This window comes from Mchenga conophoros, linkage group LG14 (genome assembly GCF_057382185.1).
Source record: "Mchenga conophoros isolate Kocher_MC1m ecotype Shallow Benthic linkage group LG14, M_conophoros_male_GT1.1, whole genome shotgun sequence".
In the NCBI taxonomy this organism is placed as follows: Eukaryota; Metazoa; Chordata; class Actinopteri; order Cichliformes; family Cichlidae; genus Mchenga; species Mchenga conophoros.
In genome coordinates this window covers 5,245,670-5,273,157 of record NC_140539.1, presented here as the reverse complement: position 1 = coordinate 5,273,157, position 27,488 = coordinate 5,245,670, and the positions used below count along the sequence as shown (strand labels likewise).

The 27,488-nt window shown below is 40.2% G+C and overlaps 2 protein-coding genes across 3 annotated transcripts; one reads left to right on the top strand and one right to left on the bottom strand.

The window, feature by feature from the left end:
- The first annotated feature begins 7,198 nt into the window (after positions 1–7,198).
- On the top strand, positions 7,199–15,192 carry mrps23 (mitochondrial ribosomal protein S23). Of its 2 annotated transcripts, XM_085244854.1 has the most exons (5): positions 7,201–7,386; positions 9,101–9,280; positions 10,492–10,569; positions 12,590–12,713; positions 14,788–15,192. In XM_085244854.1, exons 1-5 carry the CDS (start codon positions 7,343–7,345, stop codon positions 14,899–14,901), a joined length of 540 nt encoding a protein of 179 aa, XP_085100980.1. In that variant the 5' UTR covers positions 7,201–7,342; the 3' UTR covers positions 14,902–15,192. The 2 variants fall into 2 exon arrangements, with proteins under 2 accessions (XP_085100982.1, XP_085100980.1); XM_085244856.1 differs by lacking the exon at positions 10,492–10,569 and having other exon boundaries at positions 7,199–7,386.
- A 9,395-nt stretch (positions 15,193–24,587) lies between these two features.
- Positions 24,588–25,928, bottom strand: LOC146559128 (gap junction delta-2 protein). The gene has a single exon (XM_085244633.1). The coding sequence runs from the start codon at positions 25,926–25,928 to the stop codon at positions 24,822–24,824; it is 1,107 nt and encodes a 368-aa protein (XP_085100759.1). The 3' UTR covers positions 24,588–24,821.
- Positions 25,929–27,488: the final 1,560 nt, after the last annotated feature.

The window sequence follows — 27,488 nt, the reverse complement described above, 5'->3', positions numbered from 1 at the left end:
GGGGCAACCATATCACCTCAGTTGTACGGAAGGCCCAACAGCGCCTCTACTACCTGAGGAGACTGCGGAGCGCACACATTCCCAGATCTCTGATGTTGAACTTCTACAACTGTGCCATCAGCAGCGTTCTGACGTATGGATTTCTAGTGTGGTTCCCCAGCTGCACCAAGGCCGATCAGCAAGCACTCCAGCGGGTGGTGAAAGAAGCTGGCAGAATTATTGGAACAAGTCTGCCAGAGATCAGTAATATCTTCCCCACTCGCTGTCTGAGGAGGGTGCACAGTATCCTGCGGGACCAACATCACCCTGCGCGCCACCTTTTCCATCTGCTGCCCTCAGGGAGAAGGTACAGGTCTATACAGGCCAGAACATCCAGACTGGCCAACAGCCTGTATCCACAGGCTGTGAGGCTCCTGAACTCTCTGCCCCCCTCTCACGGACAATAACCATATCCAACTTCTTAATAGCAATGAACTGGTCTGCATTGGTGCATCATATCTTTATTCTCTTCCCCCTCCTGCCCCCCCCCCTCTTTCTTAAATAGATAACTATCATATCTGATATCATATCTCACAGTACAATAATATTGAATGGGTTGCATTGTTGTATTTTGTCATGTTTCTCAGGTCTTTGTCTGAATTTCTACGAACATTATTGCTAAGGATTGTCTTATTGCATTGGAGTCACACTGGGTTAAATATGTACACTTGGGTTTTAAGGGGTATTTATTATTTTCTTCTTTTTTTGGGGTTGTATGGAAGCCCCAAACGCAATTTCATTGTTCTTGACAATGACAATAAATAAATAAATACTAAATACTAAATACTAAATACTAAATACTAAATATTTATTTAAATCTAATTTGTCTGCAAATGAGCTCTTGAGTTAGGGGAACTCCAAGCAACAAAAATCCTCCAGAACACACAGCCAGCTGCTCAATGAATGGGTCAGACAAACAAATTTTACCATTGTGTGCTAAAATCAAAAGAGGGGCAGATCAAGACAGAGACTTACAACTCTTTCAGATGAGAATACTCTGAAAAGAGTTCTGAATTCACTGACAAGGTTCGTGTACCACAACATGAAAAGTCTAATACCAGGCAACAAAAGACGTTTGACCTACTTGTTGTGCGTTGGAAACACCAACAAAATACAGAGTGTGTCCTCAGTGGCCAGAGACAGGATGTCACACTAGGGACATGGACAAGTGGGGGGGAAATTTGTCTGACTAACTCACTCAAGCAGAGAAAAACATCCTTGCAAAGGGATGAACTTTACTGTGATGCTGAGACAAATCCTGGTGGTTTTCTAAAGGGAGACTATCTTGAGAATTTTGTCACTGCTCAGTGACAAAATCAGTGACATCTCTCTTACTTGTGTTCCAGTCACCGAAGCAGTGGAGGTCGTTTAAGAGTTTACAGGATGACCCCAACCTCAGCAACAGGACCACTGTCAGCACCAACCAAGTGTTTCACATACAAGGGTCAGACTCAGCACTATAAGCAGCAACATGTGTGCACCAAGGGTTCCCCAAAACCGTTCCACGGGTTTCCTCCTCTTTTTGGCTCTCGGAGGAGGCGGACGCACTTTTTCTCCTCTCCTCTCCCTTATCTTCCCTGCTTAGCCCTTATGTCCTTGTCTAGTCTCGTGATTTTTGTATTACTTTTTCCCTGGAACACTCTCTCACAGTCTGTTTCTAAAACCTAAAAGAGAATTATGGATTCAACTGGTCTCTGAATGCTATTGACACCCTTTTCTCAACGAGAAGTCTGGGCTCAGGAGAGCCTGAGTGCCCTGGAGGGACTTTCCCTGCCGGATACACGATGGACGGGTGGCAGAAATAGAGGATCGTGTGCCTGGCGGGACTGTCGATCGAGGACGCTGAAGATATCTACCTATTCAGAACCATGATAACAGGGTTCTTGCTGATCGGAGCTGGCTTGGCCCTGGCTTATCGGAGAATTAAGAAAGCGGAACCGGCTGTTCAAACCCCCCCAAGGCTGCCCGCTGGGATTGAAATGATGGGACGAGGCGTGACTTCTCAGAATGCGCTCACTGAATGCAGCATGGTTAAGAGCTTGGAGGAGCTAACAGCTGCAGTGAATACTCAGAATAACACCTCTGAGCGGAAGTTGGATTACATCTTGGAGCAGTTCACTGCGGTCGTGAGGTCCCAGAATCTGCTCTTTGAGCACAAGAATGACAAGACCACCGAGCGGAAATTTGATAACATCATGGAGAAGCTCGCAGCTCTCCAACGGGAGATTGAGAGTCCAGTGACGGAGTGTTAAAGAACAGCTTTGAAATTCTCATGAGTTGTTGCAAAAGAAAAGAAAAATCACCATCATAATGCGGTTACCCCTTCGGCGCCAGCCGTGGGCTCAAGGCTGGAGCTGAACAAAAACTCCCTGATAACGACTGTGTTTAGTCTGTTCCTTCCCGTTCCATGCAAGGCCACCTGGGTTGGCTGGAAGACTGTTTACTTAGCCTGGCAGGGCGAAGGACACTGTCTCAGCTGAACTATGGACACGCACACACATACATATACTGATACTGATAAGCACTCACTGATGCATCACCCTCCCTACCCCGGATCCAACGCCTCCTCCAACGCTTACCTACCATCCGATGTGGACACTGGATCAGCTGGAGGCGCAATCAAAGATTGCAGCGGTCCCAGATCAGTTGTACACACTGGAACACTTTCCCATGTTGCTTGTCTGTGTTTACTGTGCTATGGTGTGTTGATATCTGTGCATTCCTGTATTATCATTTTTGTGTTACACATTTTGATGTTTTTTTCCTTGCTACCTGGCCTGACCTGTCTCCCCAATGTGATGTTTGTGTATTGTATGTACGGTCGGCAAGGTCTGTCATCTCGGTTGTGGGCAAAAAAACTGCAACTAACAAATAAAGGCTATCTCTCTCATCTCATCTTATCTCTTAACAAAGAAAATAAAGGTAAATTTTCTTTCACAGATTCACCGGTCAGAATCACTTTACACACAACAATAATAATAATAATAATAATTATAATAATAATAATAATACATTTTATTTGGAGGGTGCTCTTCTAAAAGCCAAGGTTACCTTACAAAGAGAGAAAAACATATCAATAAAACAGTAGATTAAAATAAATTAAGATACAAAAAACAAATAAACAAGATTTGACAACAAGATCTGTATTAAAGTGAGTAAGCCAGGTTAAACAAGTATGTTTTGAGCTATGACTTAAATAAGGGAAGGGGATCTATATTTCTTATGACTGGAGGAAAGGGCAGTTGACTGGTCCAGACCACTTTGAGCTGGGAGGCATGAAAAGAGAAAAAGAGAAAAAGACTAGGTGCAAGCTTTTTAGATTCTGTTCATAGAGGGATATTTATTGGACAACCACTCTCTGGTCTGGTTCATAGCAGGGCAGTCAGCAATGCATTTATTCTGTTCCTTATACTGTTCTGGCACAGATGCACCTTCATAGACAGCGGCAACAACAAATGTGGTGCTGGACAGAGGGAACAGAGTACTTTTGAGTTTGTAGGTCATGGAGTTATGGGCATATTCCACCCAGAAAAGCTAGAAAATCCAAAGAGATAGCTTAGTAGATGTAATACAGCAAAAAGTGGCCTCATGCTCTAGATTAGCCAGCGCCACCTGTCGATTAGTCTGCAGTTGAAAACCAGAAGAGAGGCTGACCTGGGCCCCAAGTTTGGAACACAACTCCTTCCAGACACGAGCTTTGAACTGAGGCTCCTGGTCGGAGACAATATCCTCAGCGAATGCATGCAAGCGAAAAACACTTTGAAGTTGAGCAGTCTCAAGTTTTAAGGAGAACTATGAAATGGACAGCTTTGGAAAAAATATCACTAATAGTTAATATTACAGTATTACATGAGGGTGGTAGTTGTGTGACAAAGTGAAACACAATATGTTCCCAAGAATGACCCAATGTGGGTAATAGCTTTAATAACCTGGTAGGTGGAGAACTGGAGGTTTTGTTGCATGAAAGAAGCAGTTAGATTCTCAACCTGATAGCAAGTGAATCTGGCAGTATGAGCCCAGTGAATCACTTTCCTCTGACCTTGGAAGGACCATACAGGAGTGGCGAGGGTCATGCAGAGATGTTTGAAGGGGCGGGTGCTCAAAGTTAAAAAGGGGCACATAGAACCAGGCTGAATAACAACAACCGACATGCATGAAGAGTCTAATATGGAATCGCATCATACTATATCTTTGTGATCACGTGGAGACAATGCAAAGCAAACCTAGCCTATGTTTTAGCTGATGGCATACAATGTTGCTGTTAAAGGGTTGCTGGTGGTGCTCATGCTGATAGTGCTGGAGGGCGGGACTGTGTTGATCTGAGACTGTAGACATTAAAAAGTCCATAGGAGAGATGGTAGCTGATTAAACAAGTGTTATGAGATAAAAAATATAATGCAAAGATTGGTGACAGCACTTGGAACCATATGGTGATGAAACTGATGAAAAAAACTGTGGAAAATAAACTTGCCTCTGCCTGTGACTCACTCTCTTCCTCCTTCCATCTCCTCATCTGATCTGTCACTCTCCACTTGTGGTCCATCTGAGAACAAGGCACAATTTGCTATTGCATTAATCTATTATTTAATTGTCCACACTTAACAACTCTTGCACCTAATCCTTAATAAAGTAATGATAGAAACATGTTATAGAACCATAACATTGCAGTTGTGTTTATTATTGATTTCATTCTTGAATACCTCTGCAATTCAACAACTGGTACATGTGTTAATGTTACCTGTGCTCTTTTAATCCAGCTGGTGAGGTGCTCCAATACCTTTAGCAACCTCACATAGCTCCTTTTGTAGCTGTTTCCTCCCCCTGTCCTTACAGGGCATATCTGGTCAATGAGTAATAATTTTTTAAAAAATCTATACACATAAAACACACACATGCACACACAATGACATTTTTACCTTCTCCAGAAGACTATATGTACTATGGCCACAGGTTTGCATCATAGCGCTGATCCACATCCTTCCCTTATTATTTATTCCTAGTGCTATAATAATTAAGTAATGAGAAATTTAATAAAAAGTAATAAATATAAAATACTGTATTTATAATGATTCAATTAGTTTCACTATCCACTCTGTGCTAGGCAGATGGGTGAGCTTATTACACATTTAAACTGTAGAGATACAATAATTTTGCTGCTGTAAAATCAGCATTTTTGTCATATTTGAAATATAAATCTAATATATTTAATTGGCGTCTTAATGTATTTTCTTTAAAACTGTGTTGTTTTTAAATATCATTATTATAATAATTCATAATTATGTCAAAATTCATTCTGGATAGTTTGGTTGTTGTTGTTATTGTTAATAGTGAAATATAAGCCCCCCAGAAAGGCAGGGAACAGCCCTGTATCTTACTGTAAAACCAAATATGTTCCCTAAAACAGTGGACAGTGCTACAGGCCCATGACACCCTTACCCAGTTAGTTAGCGGCTAATGATCACCACTATTGCAGTTAATAAAAGGACAGGTAATGTTTGTCACACTGTTGTGCACACAGCACACTCATTTGTTTCAATCCGTCAGTTCCCACAAGACACCTTACCACCATGTACATAATAATGGAAGAGGACGGTTTCTTTCTTCTCTGGCAACAGTTAAGAGAGAATTTTGTGTCTGTCCAAACAACCAGTGGATACTCTGTCCCCTCCAACCAATGCCTCAATTCTTCCATTGCCAGCTAAATAGAGAGCAATTCCTGTTTACCAAAATCATAGTTTCCTTCTGGAGCACACAGATTTATTTTACCTTCAGACTGCTGAGAAACCACAGCCCTGACCCCAGGATCCAAGGCATCCACCTCCATAATGAATGGTTGTGTGGTGGCCCACCAAAGGGCTCCACTCACACCCAGGTCGGGGGGAGGGGTTCTGCTGGTTTTTGGCGCAATGTGTCCAGTTGTAGTTTGGAGATGAATAAAGTCGGAATGGAAAGTTACAGCTCCTGTGTCGTCTGTACAATACCTCCACAGTTGGAGAGATCAGGCTGGAAAAGGATCCAGCATTGTTGGGATCCAATACCAAGTAAAATTCAGGCTGGTATCGATACCAATACTTTGCATAAGTACAACGTTTTCGATAGAGAGTTGTTGGCATTGATCAGAGGACCCGGTGGCGCCAGTCTCCGGCAGCCTCGCCTCTGTCAGTGCGCCCCAGGGCAGCTGTGGCTACAACACCAGTGTGTGAATGGGTGGATGGCTGTATGTAGTGTAAAGCGCTTTGGGGTCCATAGGGACTAAGTGCGCTATACAAATTCAGGTCATTTACCATTTGCGTAAAAACTTGATGTGTTTGGTAAATAAAAATGAAAAGTAGTGTATTTCAAACCGTATTCGGAAATACAACTGTATGACTACAAGACATCAGACTATTGTTCTTCTTGCTTAATTATGAAGAATTCACACAAGAACTAAAAAAACAAAACAAAAAAAACAACAACCCTGAAATCTATACCTACATTTTAAATATTCCCTTTCCATTCCAAAACAAATGTGACTGATTGAAAATAGTAAAGCTGAGAAAAAACATTATAGATACATGTCATTGTCTATTTATCTTATGTATGAAATATTTTGAGTTTTTTAAAGCATACAATGACCGTTTTACTGTATATTTTATATATACCTAGTCTATATAATACGCAGTAAATACTCTGCAATTTGAACAAATGGGATTCTGCAGTTTTAAGAATGCGGCGAATTCCCGTCATTTGAACACAATGCCTAGACACAAAGTCTCTCCTCCTCCTCCAGTTCGCCTCATCATATTCTGTTACAATTTACTTTTGTTTGTGTTTGACAAGGTTTGTGGCCTTGCCACATGTGTCACAAACCGCATCTTTGCTTTTTGTGGAGCTCAAATAGCCCCATACTTATGATAGAAAACTGAACTAGCGCGCACACGTGAGCCGTGATGCATTTATACAGTCGTATTTCCCAACTCACTGTGATAGGCAGAAGAAGTAGTTCCTATTCAGACAATCCAATAATATAGTTACTTTCCACTGTGTTCTTGTAAATTATAAGCTACAAATTTACCCTAAATTACTATAATATCGATAATGTAATAGGAAAGTCGATTCTGGAACATAAATGTCTGGTATCGGAAGAACCAATATTTCAGTATCAATGCGCACAATTTGACCATTCAAGGCACCCGTACTATAATCGCATGACAGCATCCGAACGGGTTGTTTCGACAGTGTTGCAAACAATGGTCAACTTTAATGCAGATTTTTTCTAGAAAAGGGGAATTATATAGCTAGATCTGTCGACGAAAAGCTCCACATGGCAGGTAGTAGACTAGAGAGATTTGGAACGGTATTCACAAGGTAAGACCAATGTTTACGCTTTTTATCAAGTAATGATGAAGCTAATGTGGCTTTTAGCTGTATCCACAATGTCGATGATGGTGATACTATTTCCGGCACTATAAAGAGTCTTTAGTTGGTACAGTATATGTGCTAGCCTTGGGCAGCAATACGTGTTTTATTCAGCCAACACGTGGGTTTACAACTATTAAAATAATTTAATTAATCAAGAAACATTATTCACGGGAACTGTGACCCTTTAAAAAGGGGGCGACGTGATGACGTCATCGGCATGCGACCAGTTTTGCGACATTAAAAGCTCTGCTCTCTATCTGATGCGCCGAAACAGCGCTTGCTGGATCCTGATAAATATTGCAAATACGTGTACCTAGTTAGCGTTAAAATTCTTACAAACATATTTATTACATTCTTGAAATAATGTGATCATGAAATAGTAATGTGGGAGTTTGAGTTTTTAACAAATAAATAACAAACAAACAAAATAACAAATACAAATAAATAAATGAAGATGGATAGGGAGACAAAATATGGAGATTTGAAACAGGGATGTGTGCAAACGAGCTATAGCTTAATATGCTGGCTTAATATGATATATATATATATATGTGTGTGTGTATGTGTGTATATATATATATATATATATATATATATATATATATATATTATTACTACTGTCAAAAATAGGTCATCTGTTCAGGAGTCTGATGGCAGTGGGGAACAAGGGGTTGTTGACTCTGGATGTTCTGGATCTCTCACTTCTGAACCTCCGCCCCGAGAGCAGAAGTGTGAACAGTCTGTGTTCGGGGTGTGTGGGGTCTTTGAGGATGGAGGCAGCTCTCCTCTGGACTCTGCGATGGTAGATGCTCTGCAGAGAGGACAGCGGAGTCCTGATGAACTTCTCCACAGTTGTTATCACTCTCTGCAGGCGTTTGCAGTCCATAGCAGTAGTGCTGCCATACCATGCAATGATGCAGCTGGTCAGTATGCTCAATACAATGCAGCTGTAGAACCTGCTGAGGATCTTGGCCAACATACCAAAATTCCTCAGCCTTCTCAGGAAATACAGCTGCTGCTGAGCATTCTTGACCAGCTGTGTGGTGTTCAGTGACCAGGTGAGGTCCTCAGAGGTCCCCCAGGTACCTAAAGCTGCTCACCCTCTCCACTTCAAGGCCCCCTGATAAACAGGCCTCCTCTTCTTCCCCGTGTCCATTATTATCTCCTTTGTCTTGTCAGTGTTGAGTGTGAGGTTGTCCTCCTCACACCATGACACCAGACCGGTGTCTCTCCTGTAAGCCGCTTCGTCCCCCCCAGTGATGCGACTGATCACTGCAGTGTTGTCTGCGAACTTCAAAATGATGTTACTTTGTTGGAGGTGACAAAGTCGTGGGTGTACAGGGTGTAGAGGATGAGACTGAGGACGCAACCTTGTGGAATGCCAGTGTTTGTAATAATGCTGGCTTTAGTCCTGTTGCCAATCCTGATGGACTGGGGCCTGCCAGTCCAAGTCCTGTAGCCAGTCACAAGCAGCAAACATTAAAAATCATGGGATGTGAGAGATGACTTGGTAAAAAATATCTGACTTTATTTTATTTTTAAAGCATAAACAACTTGTGCAAAAAGAGTTTCAGTATTAGAAGTTGTAATGCCATCCTTTGTAAAGCATTCTCCTGTACAGTTAATGATAAGGAATTGTGTGTTTTCACATTATCAACAGGGTTAGAGACCTGATACGCTCTGGAGTCATAAAGCCAAAGGAAAAACCTCTCTGGTATGATGTGTACAAGACTTTTCCACCAAAGAGGGCCCCACTTCATGTGAAACCAGTTACCAGCCCTTCTGCTAAGAAACAGGAAATTGTGCCTGAAATCTTCTACAGTGAGGATAAAATTAGAACGTAAGTTCATGGCACACTCATGGCAACGAAAATAACTTTTTCCCTATATCTGAAGGCTCCTTTATAAATATTGTGAAAACGGCACCTTAGCACACACATAATATACATTTCTGGCTTTATCAGTCTCTCAGATTGATAGCATTCATTTAAAAGTCGGAAGCGGAGCATCTAAGAGACTGGTATTCAGATACTCTATTTGAATTCTTTGAGAATAAGTTTCTGTTCACAGTAACAACATGCAAAGTATTATACTTCATACATTATCCTGAAATGCATGTTACATTATTCCATATGCAACCTGGTCCATGGGCTAGGTTCATTTATATTATTATAATTAAAAATTTATTTCATTTTGATTACATATAGTTCCTTCAAGTGCAAGATGAGCCAGTTCACTGAAGATTGATAAGTCATCAAATTATGCAACAAGAAAGGGAAAAAATCACCTGAAACATTGCTAAGATAAGATAAGATAAGATAACCTTTATTAGTCCCACACGTGGGAAATTTGTTTTGTCACAGCAGGAAGTGGACAGTGCAAAAGTTATGAGGCAAAAATTAGAATACAATAAGAATAAATACAGTACACAACTGTACAGAATAGAATAAAATACTATATACAGTAGAATAAAATAAAATAAATATACAATAAGATAAAAATAGAATACAAATACAAATACTATATACAACTGAGTAAAAATACAACGATGACAGTAAGGATTACTAATACCTACTTGTTGCCTTTTGAATGGGCGCTGTAAAAAAGAAGAAAAAAAAAACTCTGTTCTGTAAAGTAAAATGTTAAATGTCTCGACTGAGAGAGGAGAAATGAATGGTTATTTGTCACAAAAAATGAATATGAATATGCCATAGGTCCACTTTGTTTCCTAAATAAATAACACTACACAGAAATGGGAGAAATATTCTTCAGATGTTAACCCAGATTTTTTTTTCTTATATAAATACAGGAATATAGACAAAATACATGTAGTTTGCATATTCTTCTTCCTCTTTTTTTCTACCAAAACCATAATTCTGATCAGCACAGAGTGGACACATGTTTTGGGCATTTAGTCTTGGTTTGGAACAATTTTACATTTTAAACAGTGATAACTAAGTGTTGATACTAAGTGAAATATTTTTGTAGGCCTCACTAACTTCTAACTTGTGTTGTTTTTGGGGTTTTTTTGTTTGATTTTTGTTTTTGCTAGGGGATTCTATGAGCAGTATGGGAGAGGTTTGCGGGCTCTTGATCTCTCCAAATCAAACTTTGTTTCTACATGTCAGAGGTATGTTTGACTGTGTTCAGAATAGGGCTGGGCGATATGGCCTAAAATCCATATCATGGTATAATTTGAAGCATATGCGGTAACGATATATACATCGCGGTATATTATTTTCTTCTGCATAATGTATTTTACACACTATAAGGCACACTTAAAATCCTTTAATTTTCTCAAAAATCGACAGTGCGCCTTATGTGTGAATTCTGGTTGTGCTTACTGACCTTGAACCGATTTTATGCAGTACATGGCGCGCAGAAATCTGTCAAAAATGCTTTAGTATGACGTGCGGCTTCATAGTAGTAAGCTATGAAGTCGCACCGCTTGATGGATTGCCGGAGCATTACGGCTGCCGTAGTCAGGAGCCTCGCGGAGTAATCTGGGTCCAAAACTCTGTCAGCTTCAGGTCCCAAAGTCAAATGAACACTGCGGCATCACTGAGAGTTAGAAAGTGTCTAAATTCTTTCATCTTTAATAAAATGATCAGCGTTGCTGCTTTACCAGGTATAACAATCAAGTTTAACATCCAGGCATCCATGAAAACAGAATTTATTAAATTCAACGGAGTTAGAAGTTAGCAGGAAGTTAACTCGCTAGTTTCCACCTAAACATGATATAGCATGTTCTGACTGAGAGATTTCTGAAAAAATTAAAAAGTACAGCTCTGCTATCACTTCCAACATAAATGAAGACAGAAAACTAAACAGCAGTGACATTTGTAGGGTTACTGAAGTTGAGCTAGCTGGTATATAACGATATGCTATGTGATTGCTAGCAAAACAGCTATGTTAGCATAACATTAGCACAGTGAAGCTGAAGGATGGCCGCTAACCCTTTTCCACTCGATAAAAGTTAACGTGAGGGTTTCTGGTGGTTAGGGACAAATGCAATTGCATGGCAGGATGCTATAAACGGACCAAACTTCAGTCAGGAGAACAACTGAGATAATCCATCCACAATACGAGGTTAGTCATTAATATACTGCAACAACATGGGAACAGAGCAGCTGCGAGAGAATTCAGCCTTAATGAATCAATGGTATGGAAGTGGAGGAAGCAAAATTTTTGGCTTTCCCCATCTTCCAAAAGTGCTTCGTCTCTTTGCTATTACTGTCGCCCGGCATAATTTGCAGATGATGATGTTGTTTGTAGCCGCTGCGATGCTTTCGACCCAAATAGCCGCAGCTTGATGACACCATCAACATGCGCTATCGCGGTAGAGCGCTATAATCAAAATCTCTACCGTTGGCCAAATTTATATCGTTTCTACCGTATACCGTTTATACCGCCCACCCCTAGTTCAGAATAACACACACAGTACTCCAGTCTTTCTGAAAACCTTTTAAAATTGTCTCTGGATATTAGATGCTTTTAAACTCATTTTCAATCTATTACTTGCATTTTTGTTTAGCAGTTTATCAATAATCTATGACTCATTCAAGTAGAGCTTGGTGACAAATGGTTCATGGCCAGTAGAAATTCAACATCCATGTTTTGACAGAGAACACAACAAACCAGTGACTAAGGGTTTAGGGTTTAGGGACTAAGTGACTAACCCTAACCCCACAATGCCAAAGCAATCATGTAGTTGGAATAAAGTTTGATCACATCATGTTAGGTTGATACACAGATCTTAGAAGGGGGGCAGCCACCAGCAGAGCATGTGTTAAAGCTTAGGCTACTGCAGTTGTACACATCAGTACAATGTGAGGACAATAAAAGACAAAAGGACAACAGAAACTTTTAAGGAATACTTGAGTGACGTTACTGAATATGAGACCCCAACAAACAAGGCTCAAAGACAAGGACATTGTTGAAAAGAAGGGTCAGAGGAATTCAGTAGTGTGAAGAACCAGTTTTAGCATACATTGCAACTGTGTCAAAAGCAAATGGAAGTAACGCCATGAATCATTTTTACTACACATACACCTACCATTCGTAAGTTAAGTTAAATCTATGAAAAATGCAACGATAACAGTTTGACAGGCAATTTTCACACTCTTCCTCTTATCTTTTTAATCCCGCAGGTTTGTTGACAAGTACAGAGAGTTAAAAAGCCATGGCATGCTGGATAAGTCCTCTTTGTTTGAAGAGACTGGGAAGGCTTTACTTAAAGAAGGTATCATCCTGAGAAGGCGAGGAGCTCCTCCTGTAAGACTCTTGTTATAATTATTACTTTGGGTTCCTACAAAAATGTTGTTTGCCCTGTTTTGACATGGTCACATTTTTGCCAGCTGCAAACTATGTTATGCCAGTCAGCTAAATTATGTAGTCGTGTGAAAACGAAAGGTTTTTACTAAAGAAAAAGGTGCCAAGTACATCCAAAGATTCATCTAACCAGTCAAAAGTTTGGTCACACCATCTCATTTAATAGTTTTTCTTTATTTTTACCACTTTTACATTTTAGAAACATACTAAAGAAATCAAATATATGAAGCAAGATATATAGAATTATGGAGCAAAGGGGAAAAAAGATAAATAACTCTAAATATATGGTATATTTTAGATTCTTGAAAGTAGCCACTCTTTGTTGGCATTGCTGCAAACCCCTGGCATTTTCTCAAAGAGCTTCATGATGTAGTCACCTGAAATGGTTTTCACTTCACAGATGTGCCTTGTCAGTGTTCATTTTTGGAATTTCTTGCCTTCTTAATGGGGTTGGGAGTCCCAACCCCCATTAATCCCAACCCCACACAACTGATGGTCCCAACTTGGGACCATCAGTTGTGTTGTGCAGAGGTCAGGGTCGTACACAGCTCAGAGCCCTATTTGACAACTGTTAGCTGATTGGTTCTTTCCATAATATGAATTCTAAGTAAAGAGAAATGACAGTCCATCATAACTTTTAAGAACTGAAGGTCAGTCAGTCTGGAAAATTGCTAAAACTTTGAACGTGTCCCCAAGTGCAGTCGCAAAAGCCATCAAGTGCTATGACAAAACTGGCTCACATAAGGACCGCCCCAGGAAAGGACAACCAAGAGTCACCTCTGCTGCTGAGGATAAATTAATCAAAGTCAAACGTCACTGTCTCATCTGCTGTTCACAATATTAAATGGTGATCTTAAAGAGGTTATGGACAATTTTGTCCATGCTTGGTGGAAAAAGAAATGCTTAGGAGCCCCTGAAATGATACCCAGGAAGTGACTACAAGAAGAGGGTGAAAGATTGTCTGAAGCAGTTACAACAAGACAAACCCCTTGACCAGACCTCCTACCACAGGCTACACCCAGGGGAAGCTACACCAAATCTGTATTGTTTACTGAAGAAGGATAAACAGGGTGTGCCTTTAAGACCAATTGTCTGTATGATCAGCTGGGTCACCTATAAAATCACAACGTTTCTGGCTTCGATCCTCAACCCATTGGTAGGCAGCTCTGAACACCACATCCAGAACAGTTTGGATTTTGTTGAGAAGGTGAGAGATGTCACTATGGAGGCAGATTGAACAATGGTCTCACATGTTACATCTCTCTTACTTGTGTTCCATTCAGTGAAGCAGTGGGGATAGTTTGTCAGAGATTATGGGATGACCACTGTCAGCACTGGCCAAGTGTGTTTGCTCTTGGAACTGTGTCTTCATTCCATATAATTCATGTATACGGGTCAATGCTACAGCAGAAAAATGGGTGTGCAATGGGTTCCTGAGTGGGTTCTCCTTGACTCCCTGCTCAAACCAGCGTTCGTCCCTGTTTAGCCAGAGGTTGTTTGGTTTCCCCAATGTCTAAATCATATCAATTCTTCTGGCACTGGCAATGGGAGACCCAATCCTTGGGGTAGACCAATCTTTGGCACAGCGTATTTTGGTGTTTAAAAGCCACTGAAACGCTGTGTTTAGAATAAATGCGTCTTAATTGTTTCAATACTTTTTCTCCTGTGAAAAAGGCCTAACCCAGGGATTTCTCTGGATGAAGGGAAAGTGAGGGGAAGTTAAACTCATTTTTTGTTTCAGAAATGTCTGAAATTATTTTCTTTGACTAGTTCTTGTCATAAATTACTATAGCCACTTTTTCTTAAACCAGCAACTTTGTCAGGTAATGGATTAAATTCATTTTATTCTTCACCTCAAAACTCACCTCGAAAAGGGAAAAAGTTTGCTTGCTTTTTTTGCTTTTATTACAAAATAAAAACAAAAATATAAGAGAGAGAGAGATTACTAATTCACAAGTACAAACACAGTTTTGTTTTGATTATTGCATATTATCATTGTGTTGCTTTTATTCTGCAGGTTTTGGCCGAGTCCAGGGATCCTGTGCTTGACCTGAAACTGATAGACATGTTGGCAGAGCAGCAGTCCGCTGGGACTGACACAACGAAGACAACAGAAGATAAAAATTCATAGATCACAGTAGCTCAAGAATCATTTGGTGAACTGCATATTTTCTCTCTTACCAGCTGTTATGATCAATGTATTTCTGTTTTTGTTTCTGACACCCAACAATTGTCTGTTTTTAATTTCTTGAAAGCCCATTGCACACTGCACCAGCGGCAGCATGTTGCCATTAAAGATTCAATGGCGCTATAAATCATGTCAGTGCAGGTGAAAAGTTACAAAAAAAACCCAGAAAAGAATGTTATAAGTATTTAGAGGTCTTATGTCTGGCAATAAAACACATTGTTATAACATGTAGAATTGTTGTGAAATTATTGTAATAGTTTTGAACTTTTCTGATCTGAAATTTCCCAAGTTTTTTTTAGTTTTTGTGGTTTGCACCTCATCTATCTTGCCTTCTTGCTGACCTGGAAATTAATTTCTGCGTAACATGTTGAATGATGCCTCAATACCTACAAGCACCACGTGGACAGAGGAGGAAGCGAGTATGCACAGGGTGTATCCTTTGCACATTAACTTTAAATATATAAAATAGTCTTACAGCTTGAATTCGGGAGAACTATGCCAACAGCTACTTTATCATATCTATAAGTTGTTTTGGTTGTTAAGATGATCAACTGCCTTTAAACTTTGGCCTTCATTTTGTGTGTGAGAGAAATTATTGGGTCTTTTGTAAGATGGTACTACACTGAGAATTTAATTAAAAGTCGCCCTTAAAATAAAGCATATCATCAGTTCAGTTATGCCAAAGAACACAAAATGCAGAGAAACAATGCAATAGTTTTAATGCAGCTGTGCCATTCATCTTTTGACATAATTTAGCTGCAACAAAAGGATGGCATTAATTCCTGTTAACTCTGCCTGTTTCTTATGTCTTCTTTGCACCTTCCAAACCTCGAGGAGAGGGACAAGTTACAAGGAAAGAAATCGAGGATGTACAGACTGAGAAAGAGGAAAACAGTTTGAACTAAAAGCACTCACTTGGCCGGACCTGTCTTTATTTGGGGACATAGAATGTTTGTCCACTGTTTGTAAACTACTGCTGGTTTTAGCCTGATATAAACTCAATAGCCACTTTGTTAGATATACCTGTTCAGCTTCTCAGTGGAAAACAGGGCTCTGTTGTCCTATTCTAGAAAACCAAAAAAAACGCATTGGTTTGGGTACGTGGATGACACCTGGGTGAAAATCAAATGTCAGGATGTACCACAATCACTGATCACATCAAAATAGATAAACATCAGGTTGAGCAGGGAGAATATGAAAAATGACAAGCTAGCTTTTCCAAAAGTATTGGTAATATTTAAAAGTCCAAGATGGTGCCATCTCTCGGTTCATTTTTAATTTCTATTTGCCAATTCGTCTGATTGGGACCCGATGAATGTAAAAACAAAGAATTACAAGATTTTTTTTTTTTTTACCTGATTTTTGTTCCTGAGAAAAATTAGATCCACATATGAGGACATTCATTTTAAATTTTGATAGAACAGTGGCAGTATAACGTCCTCGTAAGTGGGTACCAGGCCCAAAATGTGATGTCCACATAGATGGATGCCAGGTCCTAGGAGGTTAATATCCGTGACTCAATGCTGATCCTCCCCTGCATTGCCAGCGATTTGGAGGACTCCCACCACCTCTGGTGTTGGTACCAGAGGAACTGCATCGACGTGATCCACCTTGGAATCTTTCGAAACAGAAGGGCTGTAGAAGTGGTTAAAATACGTGGTATGTGTGTACGGGTTAGATCTTAGATGTGGTGGATCCTTGCCATCGGTGATCCTGCCTTTTTAGACCTTTTTCTGCCCTCAGACAGCGCTGCCAGGGGAGGAAGACAGGACAAAGATATACTGTGGAAAAAAGCCAGAGATAAATAATAACTAATAATCAAGTACATAGAGGTGTATAAACAAATGCATATCGAGTGAAAAAGGGGACTGAAGAAGAAACAGTGTATCATGGGAATCCCCCAGCAGCCTAGACCTATTGCGTAACTAAGGGTGGGTTTAGGGTCACCTGATCCAACCCTAACTATATGCTTCAGCAAAAAGGAAAGTTTAAAGGTAAATCTTAAAAGTAGAGAGGGTGTCTGTCTCCTAAACCCAAACTTGAAGCTGATACTACTTCTACCACCTTCTAATGATACTACCTAAGAGAAGCACATATAATGTAAACAGACCTAGTCCTGGGCGCCTACCATACAGATCAGAATGTAACGTTTGAATCTAATGATCCACTGGTGCAGAAATTGGGTGTCATCAGGACGCTATAACATAGAGCTAACAAAATTCCCACAGCGACAGCGGCCAGGGAAGTAGAAGAACATCATATCTGAGTAAGTGTAGTTATCCCAGCCAGACAAAGCTGGAAAGGTACCTAAGGAATGCTCCAGGAGAGAACAACAATCTAAACAAAAACTTTTAGTGATCCCTTATGTGCCAGGGGCATTGGAACAGAGACATAATTTTCTCAAAACACTGCATCTCTGTGGATTTCAAACCAAACAACCTTTGGCTAAAGAGCACAATATAGAAGAGACTCTGCGGTCTAGTTAAACCTACAGACCAGTGGCAACTCTTTCAATGATGACATTCTAAACAGGCAGGAAGCAGGCACTTTGTTCCAGAGTGGAGGCCATTTATTTAGGCCATTCATTTAGTCCAGGCCTTGTGCCTGACACTTTTCAGGGAAAAGGGTGGTTTTTTATTGTCAAAGCGTTTTTTGTACAACATCTCTCATTCACCCATTCATACAACAACTTTTTTTGTATGAAGGAAGTGCTTTCTATCATCTGTCTGTCTTACACATTCATATTCCGATTAATGCATCAGAGAGCCCAAGGAGCAGCCAGGGGTCAAATCATGAGTCTTCTGATTAGTAAATGACCTGCTGGCCTATGAATTACTCAAGCATAAAAAGGTACCCAATACAAGGAAAGAACCATTGTTGTTCATTATTTGGGTGCTAGGAAGTAGAGCAAGTCATCTACTAGTTCAGTCCTTGGCTGCTCCCAGTCTGAATGTCAAATATCCTTGGGCAAGATACTAACCCCAAGTTGCTCATCGAAGCATCCATAAGATTAATAATGTGTGTGAATATTAGATAGGAAGCACTAAGAGCTAGCATAGAAATAAAGAAGCATACAGAAAAAGTGCTTGGGTGAATGGAGCATGTTGTATAAAAATGCTTTGGGTGCTCAGGTAGAATAGTAAAATGTTATATAAGAACAAGTCTATTTACCAAAATTAGTTCTAGAAATGCAGGAAAATCCTGTTAACTCATTCTCTATTACAGGTACAGCTGCTCTCTTACCATTACTACCAGATAAATTTGCATCTGTTAAATTGCACAAACACTTTTAACACTACTGCACCTGATTTCCCAGTCTCGAGGTCAGCCACCTCCATTTCCAACTCTACAAGGTACACACAGGCAGCTCTCAAAAATTAGACATTTTCTGCTCCATTGAAACTTAAAGGACTGTTGCGAATTGGAATTGCTTGTGGAATTTTGTCCACCCAATACCAAATTTTTGAACGTTCTAAGGTGCTGGTGAGTAAATAGCAGTGGTTTACAAGAATAGCTTAAACTGTCTTACTCTTTACTCTACTACTACCCTTCAAAATTCAGTGGGAATAGCTAGTTTGCTGTATGGTAACCAATCTACCAACCTCAAATTCTGCAAGGATTTTCTGAATGAATTCTCGTGAATAACATTAATCTAGACCAGGGGTAGGCAACTCCTCGAGTGCTGGTGTCCTGCAGGTTTTAGATCTCACCCATGTGTCAACACACCAGAATCAAATGATTAGTTCATTACCAGGTCTCTGGAGAACTTCAAGACGTGTTGAGGAGGTAATTTAGCAATTTAAATCAGCTGTGTTGGATCAAGGACACATCTAAAACCTGCAGGACACCGGCCCTCCAGGCCTGGAGTTGCCCACTCCTGATCCAGACACTTAAAGTACATTTAAGAATGTATTTTAAGTGGCAGAACAAATGAACAAACTGTTAATCACTTACCTGAGATGAAATCTGCTCAGCTGCTTTGAAAATAGCTTCTAATTGGTTCCTTCAATAACAGGATGGCTTCTCAGGAGTAAGGCCATCATGCAGTTCAGCATCCTTAATGGTTCTGCTATAAACTGGTAGGGGAGCCTTTCAGTGCATCCTTTCAGAGGAGGCTGGAGGAACTCTGAATGGTTGGAGGCACACAAACATGTATTCACATATTCCACAGTTATTTACAGTTTACCATTTTGATTTTCTCATCCCGTGGACAATAAAACACATGGATGCAGGTTTATTGTTAAATTTTGTAAAGCTTATTTAACATATCCAGCTGCAGCCTCACTGTGATCCTGAACTGGAACTGCTGAAGCAGTTAAGATCATACATCAACTAACTGTATTTATCCAAACAGGCTGAACTAATCGAGGTTCACTGAATTAGAGACTTTAAAGAGTTTTTTCTATGTAGGAATGTGTCGTACTGATATACCTGCAAACTTGACAAAACTGCTGTTTTTCAGACTACATGTGTTAGGAGCTGGGATGGCATGTGTGCTTGCATTTCCTTTTTTGGAGCAGGTAGGCGAGGCAATGATCCTCAGGGTTCTCTAGGCACATCTGTGGAACATCATCAGATGGGCTATTTAAAGAGCAAGTATCAGATTATTTTCTTAGCCTAAGTGGTAATGAGCCAGCTGTCTTTATATTTAACTACGTTCATCAAGGTATTCATGGATTCCCTCATTCTGTGTTTCCTGCCAGCTTGACTTCCCCATCTGCCAGCTCTACTATGCTTTGGATACATCAACTCAGGACCCCGCAACCCAGCTCACCCGCATGATCACTGGACCACGTCTGTCTCCACCACGGCTCCCTGCCCTTGCCCCAGTACAGAGTAAACATGTGACAAGTAAGCTCTCCTCAGGTACGTAAACTGCTCTCCTATGCCCTGTTTCGTTTACTCGCAAACCTCATGCTCCTTTTCCCTCTCTAGATAGTTAGAGTTTCCCACCAGCACATCTCCCTCGCCTCACCATCTTGTGTTTCCCATGACTACACTGTAAAAAAAAAAACCTGTTTCACTCCAGTTGTGGTTGTCTGAGTAATCTGTCCACTTTTATTTCACCTAACAACATGTAGCTATCCTTGTTTGTCAGTTTTATGTGACACAATTACTTCTTATGTTTGTTTTCTCATTGTTATAATTGGTAATTACTTACATTTTGATTAGATACTTTGAGTTCACAAATGATCCGATTACACAATTGGAATACAATGTGTCAATGCTGCAGGGGGGTTGACTATCCCAGCTGCCACAGGGCAAAGGCAGGACAGACTGCCAGTTTATGCACGGAGCTAACACAATGTATGTGATAGAAAATCCACTGAAATGTACAGCCTCACGATGCTGGACTTGGGATGAAACCCTTCATGCATGGTAAGGTGCTTCCTTCTCTTGATATCAGTGGGTTCTATCTCCTCTTTTGGCTAGCTTATTATCCCAGCAGAGTACCTGATCATGGGCAAGGCATAGGTGTTGATAGCCCGGATCTTGTTCTTACTGTTCAGCTGACTCCTCAAGAGTTGCCTGACCCTCTGCAGGCCCTCTGACCCTCTGGTTGCAGCTTTCTTAGCGGCCTCTTCATGGTTCCCATTTGCCTGTGGGATCCCCAGGTACTTGTAGCTGTCCTCTATGTCTGCAATGTTGCCTTCTGGCCATTTGATCCCGGCCCCGCTGGTGTTTTTATTCAAGATTTTACCGACTTTTTATCTTCCATTATTAAACTTGAGAAGGTCTTAATGATTGGGGATTTCAACCTCCACGTGGATGATCTTAGCTGTAGCATGGCCTCTGACTTTCTATCCATTACAGACTCTTTTAATTTTATTCAGCATGTCTCTGGACCCACCCATGTTAAAGGCCACACCTTGGACCTTGTGTTTTCTCTTGGCTTAGACATAACTAATGTGTGTGTTAAGGACGTACAAGTGAGTAACCATTCCTGTGTTACTTTTAATCTTAGCTTCCCTCTGTACACACCACCTTCTAATCTCATGTTCCATAAGCGGTTCATAAATCAGGATGTTGCTTTGAAGTTTTCTAATATGTTGGACCCTCATGTGATCAGTGGCTGCACTGATGCTGATGTTGCTACACAGTGTTTTAACAATCACTGCTTGGAAATTTTAAATTCAGTGGCACCTATGAAATCTGTCATTGTTGCCTCAAAAAGAGCTCATCCATGGATAAATGATGACGTAAGGAAGGTCAAAAGAATCTGTAGGAAAGTAGAACGCCTTTGGAAATCAACTAAATTCGAAGTTCACAGGTTCCACCTTAGGGAACTTTGGGTTTCCTTACATGAAACCATATCTGCTCTTGCTCTTGACGAAGGCGGTCACACTTTTCTCCTCTCCTCCTCCTCCTCTCCCTTAGCTTCCATGCTTAGCCTCTTATGTCCTTGTCTAGTCTCGTGTTTTTTGTATTACTTTTCCCTGGAACATTCTCTCACAGTCTGTTCTCTAAAACCTAAAAGAGGAATTATGGATTGGATCAACTGGTCCCTAAATGCAATTGACACCCCTTTCTCAACGAGAAGTTTGGGCTTGGGTGAGCCTGAGTGCTGAAGATATCTACCTATTCTGAACCATGGTAACAGGGTTCTGGCTGATCAGAGCTGGCTTGGACCTGTCTTTATCCTGTTTTCCTTCTCTCACCCCAACCGGTCGCAGCAGATGACCGCCGACCGCCCCTCTCTGAGCCTGGTTCTGCCCGACGTTTCTTCTTGTTAAAAGTGAGTTTTTCCTTCCCACTGTCGTCAAAGTGCTTGCTCATAGGTGGTCACATGATTGTTGGGTTTTTCTTTGTATCTATTATTGTACGATCTGCTATACAATATAAAGCGCCTTGAGGTGGCTGTTATTGTGCTATATAAATAAAATTGAATTGAATTGAATTGAATTGAATTGAATTGAATTGAATTGAATTGAATTGAATTGAAATGAAATCAATCCAGGCAGTGCACAGGTTGGTCAGTCTAGTCTTGTAGTCTCAGCTGACTGCTCAGTCTACCTGTAGCTGGTATTGCCAATTCCTTTCTGTGCCCCGCTCATGTATTGAACCATGTGCAAGTTCATCTTAGCTCCTATGATGCCTGACAGGAGCTTCCATATAGTACTGAGGCTGGTTAGTGGCCGGTAGTTGGATGGGACCCTTCCGGAGGTCCTTGGGGATCAGGACCGTCCAGGCTTCGGTTAGCCATTCCAGGTGTCTCATCGACTAGCAGCTGGTTCATTTGTGCTGCCAGAAGTTCACGGAGTGCAGTCAGCTTCTTCAGCCAGTAGCCATGAACTATGTCAGGGCCTGATGCTGTCCCACTCTTCATACTGGAGGTCTGCTCTTTAGATCCACTAGCCACTGAGCATTGCCATTATGGGTTTCGTCCTTCTTAATGCTCTTCCAGTATTGCTCAGTCTCCACCCTTTGCGGGGCTGTTCTCATATTGTTCCCTAGGATTCCCATAGGTGGATTCCCATTCATTTGCTATGGCGGTCACTTTTCTGACCGGGAACACCACAGATCTAACAAAGTTGATTAAAACACTCAAAATTCAACGAAAGAGGTGCTCATCACTTTTATATGTTCAAGTGCATAGTGTGGAGGATGTCATAAGGACTCGAGGTAATCGGATGTAAAACACAATATTTATGAGTTTTTTCATTTGTAAATTGGTCGGATTTGACCCGAACACAACAGGAAGGTTAACTATATCTATATTTATCTTAAGATAAGATAAGACAAGATAAGATAACCTTTATTACTCCCATGCGTGGGAAATTTGTTTTGTTACAGCAGTGGACAGTGCAAAGTTACATAGAAACATTAGAAAAAAAAACATTGGAATAAGATATCAATAAGATACTGTACACAACTGTACACAATAGAATAGAATAAGATAAGATGCTATATACAATTGAGTAAAATACAACGATGCCAGAAAAGATTATTGCACTTAGTGTTATTGCACATGTGTGGATGTGTGTGTTTGATCAGTTAAAGTCTTTATTGTGGAGTCTGACAGCAGTGGGGAGGAAAGACCTGCGAAATCTCTCCGTCCCACATCGTGGGTGCCGCAGTCTCCCACTGAAGGAGCTGCTCAGTGCTGTCAGAGTCTCCTGTATGGGGTGGGAGATGTTGTCCAACAGGGATGACACTCACCACCTCCACTGGGTCCAGAGGGCATCCTAGAACAGAGCTGGTCCTTCTGATCAGCCTGTTCAATCTCTTCCTGTCCCCAGCAGAAATACTGCTGCCCCAGCAGACCACACCGTAAAAGATGGCTGAGGCCACCACAGAGTCATAGAAGGTCTTCAGGAGTGGGCCCTTCACTCCAAAAGACCTGAGTCTCCGCACTACTTGCCTGTAGAAGGCGTCTGAATTATGAGTCCAGTCCAGTTTATAATATTTATCTATTGATAAATGTTTTATTACTTCATTTTATATGGGTTCTTGACTTTTGTTGTATGTATGCTGCTTTGACAACTCAACTTCCCTCAGGGATTAATGAAGTCTGTCTGTCTGTTTTTTTATATCCATTTATTATTTTCTCTTTTTAAATTGCATTTTCAAAAAGACTTTGAAAATCAGCTTTTTAATTAAAAATTAGAAAAATAAAAAATTAAGAGATTAATTTAGAATTTAGAATTTAAATGAATTTACTAATGTACTTTATTGTACAATTCATGATGAAAGCACAAAACTCTTTATTTCATGACTCATCTGGACTGCCACAGTACTTCAGTCCATGTTTGTCAGGAAGGGCATTTCGTCTAAAAAAGAAAATCAAGTATGTGAAGCTACCTTCTGTGGCAACCCACTGTCAAAAGGGAGCAGCTAAAAGTTCTTTTTTTAAATTTTAAAATTACATTTCTACATGCAGCAACAAACGATTACACTGACCACAATTTTTAGGTGTTCCTGAGTTACGATAGTGAATTTCAATTCAGATGCATGTGTGTAATGCAGTAGTGCCTGAAGGCCCAAATTAGACAACCATTAGATATTGACATGAACTGTTGTGTGGAATGTAGGGTTTAATTGTGCACTCAAATGCAGTACACTGAAGACAGAAGTAACATAAAGCAACATTTTATTTCTGGTGATTGCCAAGGTTTACAAAGTGCAAAAGGAATAAGTGACGTTTCACTGGATAGTGCAACAGAAACATACTTAAATAAATACATATAAGGAGCAACACAAGGCAATCTATAACAATTCTAAGAAGCCCATTGACAATGCAGATTACAGCCCCCTCAACATTCACCTACTATACACTCCAATAATAAAAATCTACACACGCTTTAAATCCAAAGTGGAGCAAAGTTGTACATACAGATTTAAATTAGCATTAGCAATTCACCAAATTTCACATTTTTAACTTTTTATACATGTCTTTGTGAAACTTGCAACTGTCAATTGTATATAGTGATTGTATCATTTGCATTGTGATTTTTTTTTCATAGTTTTTGAACTCTTGGATCTCAAAATGTTAAAATAATAAAGTTTTAGATACAAGATACTGCAAATGAAATTTCCCTGGTCCAGTTATGAGTTATTACATGTCTAGTAATATCATTCCATGACTCCAGGTTTCCAAACAAAGTGTTCTTTGCATAATGATGTACTTTTGGTGTTTAAGAGGTATTAGCTGGGTTACTTTAGAGCACTAGATTTCACAATAGCTAAAACTAATAGTAGAGTCCCACACAGAAAGTCCCTCCCATAATATATTCAATTATTTAAACGAAAAGCAATTTTTAAAAAAGGGGTACGCTAGGCCTTAGTTCCCTTTTCAGTCCGTTTTTTTTTTTTGTTGTTTTTTTTTTTTTACAAAGCTAATACAAATACAAAAAATTTCTCTCTCATAGCCAAGACTTCCTAGTCCATCCCAGCCTGGCCATATTAGCCAGTTTAACTTTTACTTTGTCTTTGCTGTCTGGACTTCTCTTGGAGGTGCATTCCACAGTTGAGTCTGTTTCAAACGAGATAGCTGGGGCATGTCCAAGTAGGCTTCCTTTCTTTTCCTGGGCCATGGTTGCTTGAGTCTGCAGAAACACCTGACCCCTCACAGAATGCCTGAGTTGCAGCATCAGGGGGTTATGGTTTGAGTATAATTTGACAGGATTCTGCTCCTGACGGCAGCAGGTGGAGCAAGCTGAGCAGAGTATGCGAAAAATATAAATCCACCCCAGGTAGTGGAGCTCTGCAATGTTAAGGATGAAACAGCCCAAGCTGATGCTGAACATAAAGTTCAGGAAGATGGTCTTCTCAGTGGCACGTGATACAAAGCAGTCTGTACGAGTAGGGCAAGGATACGAGTCACAGCGATACAGGTGAGGCACTTCAAACCCAAACAAGAAGTACTGGCCGACCAGGAAGGTGATCTCCAGTACAGATCGTAGTAATACATGAAGAATGTAAATAAGAAGAACCTGGTTGGACTGCTGGGTGGGGTCCTCTCCCATTTCATCATAAGCTTCTTCCAGAAGGCTTTTCTTTACATCTTCCCTCTCACTTGTATTCCATTCCCCACTGTAATGAGGGTAGTAAGTGGGGATGTTGACCTTTATTGCTTCCATGCCATCTTTCCTAATTTCCCCGGACCTTTGTTTGGGAACTCTCTGGGATAGCAGCTGTGTCCTCTGGCCATCAAGCTTCTCATCCTTGGCAATCTTATGCAGTACAAAAACTATGTAGAAAATAGATGGAGTAGAGACGAGTACAATTTGGAAGACCCAGAACCGTAGATGTGAAACAGGAGCAAATGTGTCATAACAGACGTTGTTGCATCCAGGCTGTTGGGTGTTACAGGTGAATTTGGACTGCTCGTCACTGTAGACAGCATCACCCACCAAGGCTACCAGCAGAATGCGGAAAATGAGCAACATAGTGAGCCAGATCTTGCCTATCACTGTAGAGTGGTTCTGGACCTCAGACAGAAAGCGACCAAGTATGGACCAGTCACCCATGGCTTAATCTTAGACAGAAAGTAAAAGGGGCTATTAATAATAGGACAACTTAGGGTGTACTCAGACTAGGTTCAACTGACTGAAGTAATATATACTAGCTTAAACCTATTGCCAATTTCTTGGTAAAATGATAAGCAGTAATATTATTCACTGATGAAGACTCTGATATGTAGCTGAAAACTCTGGAAAATATATTAACTTATATTAACTCACTACTGTATATATTACATTATAATATATTATATATTAGATTTTAAATACATTATATATACAATAAAGCATTTGCCATGTAAAAACACTTTTTTGTTATCACTTAACAATTGAAATATATAAATATATTTGTTACAGTCAAGTTTGTTGAAGCATCTCAGGATCACAATTATGCTTTTAGAAACATCTGTTTTAGAGAGCAGAAAGAGACCTTCCAACAGTTCTGAGTGGTTTGTCACCGTAACTAAGTTCATTTATTGAAAACTGTATTTAGGTACAAATTTGAAGAACTTACACTTAAATATGAAAATATCTAAATATGTCTTAAATATGTACTTAATGTGTTAATTTCTACTTCTGCTGCACTTCATTTCAGAGGGAAATGTTGTGCATTTCTCTTGTAACATGGTCGACTACAGTGCAGCCTATGTAGCAACTCACCTTCATAAACTCATCTCCATATTTGCTGTGGGAAATGGCTTTGTGTGTTTCACAATTGGTCAGCCAATCGCTGTGATTGGCTTGAGTTAATTGAGGGCAGGTGTATCTGACTGTACTCATAATCTACACTGTTTATATTCCACACTGAAAACAGTGCTGTCATATTTTTCTGTCTGCAGGTATGTGCCCCAGACTCAAGATGGCTTAGATTAAAACAGTTTATAGTAATCATTTGCTGTTATTCTGTGAAATATATAATTAATATTGGTGACTGTCAGCCTATTACGTATAGGGTGTTGAGTCTGGGGGGACAACTGCTGTTCTCTGTTGAAATTTGGACTGTATTTTTTATTCCGTTTTGCAAGTGGGACACTGAACTGTTTCATTCCCCAACTTTTATGTGATGAATATAGTACCTGGGAGTATTTTTCATTGATCTCAGTGATGTGACTATTGTTTTATATTTTACAATTTTCTGTCTATCATCTTTGCTCTTAACTGCGGCTGTCAAACCTAGAATCTTTGTATAAAACTCTCAGTTTTATTAGTTTAGGGCTAGGGTTAGGGTTTTTTGGAAATTTAAATTTACAAGCAGACAAAAATTTAAAATAAAATCAAATGGCCAAAGGTTTTTGTTTTATCTGTTTTACATCTTCACCCAAAACACTTTTACTTGTTAAAATATAGGACTGGTTCATTAAGCGTATTCAGCAGCTTAACCACATTACTGATCATGCATGCTCAGGCAAATCAATAAAGCATTATAGCAAATGAAGTATTGTGAAACCTAATGTCTGACACTGGTAATATTATTGTTGTATAGTAATGGTGCTTCCCCCCCCCCCCCCCCCCCCCCCCCTTCAAAAGAAATATATCAAGGAACCATTCTCAACCCTAAACAGTGGATTT